At 45.0% G+C, this 6,223-nt stretch overlaps 1 protein-coding gene across 1 annotated transcript; it reads right to left on the bottom strand.

Annotated features, from left to right (window-relative positions):
• Positions 1-135: 135 nt before the first annotated feature.
• Positions 136-3,305, bottom strand: LOC112617479 (golgin subfamily A member 6-like protein 9; the record flags this gene model as incomplete). Its single annotated transcript, XM_025374247.1, has 4 exons — positions 2,881-3,305; positions 1,048-1,167; positions 399-458; positions 136-216 (listed from the first exon to the last, which is right to left on the bottom strand). Coding segments are annotated over exons 1-4 (345 nt in total), but the record flags the coding sequence as incomplete, so codon positions are not given.
• Between the last annotated feature and the right edge of the window lie 2,918 nt (positions 3,306-6,223).

Raw genomic sequence — 6,223 nt, 5'->3', positions numbered from 1 at the left:
AGGTGAGGCCTGGGCACCCCAGCTCCCTATTTGTCCTTGGCACCAGAGCCCCCAGCCCCTTTCTTCAGGGCCCCAAGGGAAAACTGGAGCCCAGGATTGGCAGCGTGGAATCAGGGGACCCCACTGGACTCTTACCAAGGATTTGATGGTCTTCTTCAGTTGGCTGATTTTGACGGACCTCGAGTCCAGGGCTGCTGGTAGTTCCTGGCACGGGCTCTGAGGCGCATGCAGAGAGGAGGAGGTGGAGGAGGAGTCATGGAGAGGTAGAGAGAACAATCATTAGGGCTGGGGTGTGTGTGGGCTGTCTCAGCTGGCAGAGGGGCACCCAGTCCCTGCTGTGGGAGGAGGTTGGAGGGTTGGCCTGCAGGGTCACTGCACCTCCGCCCAGAGCCTCTTACCTCCAGTTCCTTCAGGGGAGCAAATGATGTAGGGCCCTCCCCGAGGATACCCGTTGCTGACTACAAGAGATGAGAGTGCACATGGAGATGTTCTGTCCCCCTCAGTGTCAGAGCCCTCTGACTTCCTTTCTTCCCCATCAACTGGCAACATTTTCTTTTCTGCCTATCTTGGACCCTTTGTCCCGTAACTCCTTTGTGCCAACTTCTCTCATGCTTTTTATCTCCCCACCATCCCACCCTGGGGCCCTTTCAGTGAATCCTGATGACAAGTGGCTGTTCTCATTATCCTGGCTTCCCCTTGAGACTGGGGATGAGGAAAATCGAACAGCAATGACCATATCCTGGGTGTCCTGGGTGTTTACAGCAGGCCATGTACTAGGGATTAGCATAAAAACAACAGTAACAAATCTCATTTAAACTTCACAAATGGAAGTCAAACAATAATACCACCTCTATTATACAGATGTGCAAAGAGAGGCCCAAAGAGCTCAAGCAACTTGCCCTAAATCATATCCCTAACAGATGGAGAGGCAGGATTCAAACCCAGAATTCTGAACTAGTACCTAGCAGTCCATCCACAATCTTAACAATTACCCTCTACTGCCCCTTGTGCCCCCTGTCCCCAGGAGCCTGGTCAGCCAAGACTCACATCCTCAGGTGAGTGGCAACCACCAGAAGTGCCTGTCTCAGGGACACTGCCATTTGTTTTCCTGTCCTTCTTCACTCCTGCTGGACCACCAGGGCTGTTTCTCTGCCAATATTCTTTTAACTGTGGGAAAGAAGATCAGTAATCCTCATGAGAACTATCAGCTCCAACAGCCACATCCTCCTTTACAGTTGTTACAAAATGCTCTTATACACCATCTGATTTAATGACACCAATAACTGTACAAGGTGTTGTCACAATCATTTAGTGACTGAGAGGGATTGATATGGATAGGAAAAAAAAGAAGAAGAAAAGAAAAAGGCAATATTGGAACTTTGAAACTCAGTCTTCTGACTCCAAACTCTGGGTTTTTATCAAGAAACAGTAACTGCCAGGGACCATAAACCAGAGGCAGAGGTACAAAACTAAACATTAAGTAGGCAGGAACTGGATGCCGTGTGGTTTAGAGTCATACGTCCTCACACGTCTGTTAATGTGAAGAAGTGCACCAGTACCTCTCAAACTTTTATATCAATGTGTCCTCATGGCAGAAGGCAGCCTTTCTGTTAAATCTGGGAATTTATCAGAAAGAGGACAACCCAAACCTCATTTCAGAGAGAAGTCTGGTATACTCTTAGAGACCTATGTGACTGTCATCCCTAAGTACATTAATGTTTTTTCTCTTGATCTCAAGAGAATCAAGGGAACCTGATGCTTCAGAAAGATGTCCCATATTTATCCCGTGGCACTCAAAGTACCCCAGGTTGAATAATATGAGGAAGATTCAAGCTGTCAAGTTCAGTTTCCCAAGATCTATTCCTCAGAAGATGAGCAAATCTCACTTCAGAGAACACTGACTGAAGGGCAGTCTGGTCCCAGAACCATGGAGAATTAGAATATGAGGTGGAGAACTCAGAAAAAAATGTTAAAATCTCTCTGGAAAGTAGAAACCTGAGAGAAAACCAAACCAAACCCATTCTCTCATTGCCACCCAGAGATACTGTCAACGTTTTGCGCTTACAGGGGAACTGTAGGCTTTTCCCTCTGTCAATGTCTATGTTAAGGGAGTGAGGCAGCCTGGAACCTCTTCCTCCTAGGTCCCATAGTCTCCATTCCCCTTCCAGCTGGAAATTTGCGCTATGACCAGAGGAACCAGAAATGGGGTGAGAACGCTTAGGGGACTAGGTCATAAGATCAAAGGCCGGTCTTCCAGTAATGACAGTTCCTAGGTGGATTGTGACATCACCACATTCTACTCCTCCAGGTTGGGGGGAGGGACCACATCAGTAGCGTGTCCAAGTCACTGCTCCACAATGGGGGAGGGAAACACAGGGTTGGGACCCAGGTCCTTGGAGACGCCAGTGCAAAGAGCCCAGGGAGGGTGACCTTGAGGTAGCAGGAGTGGAGGGCAGAGTCTGCAGCATGGAGCCCCAGGAGTCACCAGCGTCCCAAAGTCCCATAGTCCCAAAGTCACCCAGGGATGACTGGCAAGGGTGGAGCCTGGGGCTAGGGGACCCAGGTTCTTGGAGATGTGAGCCCAAAGAGCCAAGGGAGGTCAAGCTTGGGGCAGCAGGAGATGAGGGCCCATTAATGGAGTGGGGAGCCCCAGGAGTCACCCGCCCAAAGTCACCCTGGGGTGACTGCCGAGGGCAGGGACAGGGCTGCTTGCTGAAGGGTGGGGCTGACTGACAAAACTTTGGTGGGGGTAGCCCAGAGGCACTGGGGTGGGGGACCCAGTCTGGTGTGCCTCAGAAGTGGTATGGACTCTGGCAGGAGTCTTGTCATCGGAGGGCATCTGTGACTGGGTTGGGGGGCCATGACCTAGTGTGTTCTTACCTTTTTCTTGGCTGCTGCCAATTTGCTCTCTCGAGTTTCTCCTGCCATCGCAGGGTGGGGAGGGAGGCGGGGTTGGGGCCACATCAGCAAAATCCCAGCGAGCACTGATGAACACCTCCAGTCACCAACCAGGTTGCTGTGCGACTGAGCCAGAGGAGGCGTAACCAGGGCCCCAGTAGAATGCGGAATAGGGGTGTGGCCTTAATGCTCCAAGCCCATTGGTCAATGAGAAAGATGAAAGGGAAAGGGGGTGTGGCCAGACAGCAGCATGGCCAGAGGGACCTGTGGCTCACAAGGAAAGTTGCCCATGCAACCGCTGTCCCCACCCAGTCTAAGACAGGGGAGAGGCCACCCACTCTGGGAGAGGGGAGGGGCTGGCTTTTGCTTTAAAAGCTTTAAAACTTTAAAAAATATATGTGTGTGTACTTTATATGTGTGTTTTTCAGTTTTTGTGTATGTATCTGTTCCTCCAGAGTTATCTTCATGACCCAGCTTCTATTCAAGGTCTATGATTTTGGCCTATACTTTTCATACAGTACAAAAATTACCAGTATTACGTTAACTGAGATACAGATCATATAAAAATGGAAAATCCATAGCATGCTTGATGGTTAATGAAGTAGACTATATTATTCAACATTCCAATAAGATAAAATAATCACAATGGTTTCTCTTTTTTGGAAAAATGTTTCTCTTATTCTTCTATGTTATTGTTAAGATTTTTTTTTTCTTAAACAAAAGACATGTTTAATATCTGTAAAAACCAAAGCTTTTGGGCCGGGTGCGGTGTCTCATGCCTGTAATTCCAGCACTTTGGGAGGCTGAGGCGGGCGGATCAGGAGGTCAGGAGATTGAGACCATCCTGGCTAACATGGTGAAAACCCATCTCTACTAAAAGTACAAACAATTAGCTGGGCATGGTAGTGGGTGCCTGTAGTCCCAGCTACTTGGGAGGATGAGGCAGGAGAATGGAGTGAACCCAGGAGGCAGAGCTTGTAGTGAGCCAAGGTTGTTCCACTGCACTCTAGCCTAGGCTACAGTGCAAGACTCCATCTCAAAACAAACAAACAAACAAAACAAAACAAGGAACTTCTATTTCTCTCACTTTCTAATATTATTTTAATACATCCTCCAGTGATTTCACTAACACATACTTTAGACCTCATTCTGATCTCCCTGTCCCTGCCAAGTCCACCAACTTCTGCCCTATCATCTATCCTCATGTCTCTCTGTGTAACATACTGACTTACTTTTTGCAGAGAATCATCTAATCAATTAATTCTTTCTTCTCATGTCTAATCCATCCACTGAGTCTCTTATTTCAACAATTACATTTTTAATTTTATTTTATTCAGAGAGAGAGTCTCACTCTGTCACCCAGGCTAGAGTGCAGTACCACGAACCTGTAGCCTTGGCCTCCTGGGCTCAAGTGATCCTCCCACCTCAGCCTCCTGAGTAGCTGGGACTATAGGCAGGTGCCCCATACCCAGCTATGTGTGTGTGTGTGTGTGTGTGTGTGTGTATATATATATATATATATATATATATATATATATATATATTTGTGTGTGTGTGTGTTTGTGGTGATGGTGGGGTATATTTTGTAGAAATGAGTTCTCAGCATATTGCCTGGGCTTCTCTCCAACTCCTGGGCTCATGCCATCCTCGTGCCTCAGCCTCCCCAAAACTGCTGGGATTTCAGCTGTGAGCCACCATACCCAGCTATATATTTTATTTCTGTATTTCATCCATTTTCCTTTCAGGTCTTCCTCATCATTTCTGGTGGTCTTACTGCTTGCTCAATTTTATGAATGAATATATATATACATGTATTAGATTTCACACGTAACTATTTTCTCACAATTATAATATTTGAAGTCTGTGTTCTGTATCTGATGATTCCAAAACCTACAGTCTTTGGGAAACATATTATTCATTGTTTCTAACAATCCTCAAATATCTTGGGTTGACTACTTGAAGTTATGATTTATCTGAATTCATAGTTGCCTGCTTTTAATCTTTGGAAACCCTACAGGCTTCAGGTAGAGATAATTTCCTACAAAAAGTATCGGTGCCTGCTTTTGATGAGAGCTGTGGAGACAACTAACATAAGCCACCAAGCTTTACCACCAAGCGTAATCCTGACATTCTCTTGAATTCTCTTGGAGAATCTCAGGATTACACAAGGTTCTCAAATTTGGCTCCACAATCTTGCTCATTTATACACAGGAGACTAGACTGCTTAGTATTGTTGGTGACTCCCTTCCTCCTACCCTGGAAAAAACAAAACAGATCTCTCATCTGAATGTGATCACAGACTAGGAAATTCTGAAGGTGAATAACGGGAGGCTGTGGGCAGCAGGGAAAGACAGATGTCTTTCCTGACCACAGAAATAGGTCAGAACCTGCCCTAAAGGCTGTGTGCTCCAGCATTTCACTATTTAGCTCAACCATCAGTCCCTCTGTAAAAGTGAACAGAAGCTTCTTAGAGCACCATGTGGCCTTTAAACCAAAAATTCTTGCTAAAAGTCACGGTCATGGTAAAAAAGCTATGGCTTTGGAAGACTTTCTCAGTAATGTCCTAGCATTAAGATTACAGCCTGCATTTCATGTTAACTGAACAGAAAACCAGCCTGAACAACATCCTTCTGTCCCATGGCGTGCTCTCAGCTCCTCTCGGTTGGGCCTTGGGCAGCCAGACTGTCTGGTTTTAATCCTTGCTCTGCCACCTGTGACCTTGGATAAGTTACCCACCTTCAGTTACCTCATCTACAAAATGCAGATATTAATAATATCCTCTTTTTAAGCTATTAAGAGGATTGAAAGAATTAATAAAAAGTAAAAATTAAAAAGACTTGGTAAGCATAGGCACAGAGGGGAAAGAAAAAGTAAAAATCAATCCATAAATAAAAAGACTAGTGCCTAGCATGTAAAAGTTCATCAGAAATTAATTCTATAATATGAACTCAATTTTGCAAAAAACTTCAAAGTATATATAACTTTTAACTTACTAGGGTATACATACCAATAATAAATGTACAACTGTCGCCATGTTTGCCTACAGTAAATATAACAAAGACTAAACAAGCAGGTACTAAATCATTAAGTGATTATCAGTTAGTATCTGCAAATTTTCTTATACTTCTATCTTTTCTAGAGATCATCTTTGCAACAAGAAGAAAACAAACCAAATGAAAATGAAATGAATTCTCTCAAAAAGAATTAAATCAAGACAGGAACAAGGCTCACAAAGTAATACAGAATATATCTTACGGTTTATGTAAAATTCTTCAGAGAAGTACCTTCTTTGCTCCAAGCTGCACTCTGGCTTTGCCTTTGAGTC

Source organism: Theropithecus gelada, unplaced genomic scaffold (genome assembly GCF_003255815.1).
Source record: "Theropithecus gelada isolate Dixy unplaced genomic scaffold, Tgel_1.0 HiC_scaffold_2030, whole genome shotgun sequence".
Lineage (NCBI taxonomy): Eukaryota > Metazoa > Chordata > Mammalia > Primates > Cercopithecidae > Theropithecus > Theropithecus gelada.
This window is presented reverse-complemented; position numbering and strand designations above follow the sequence as displayed.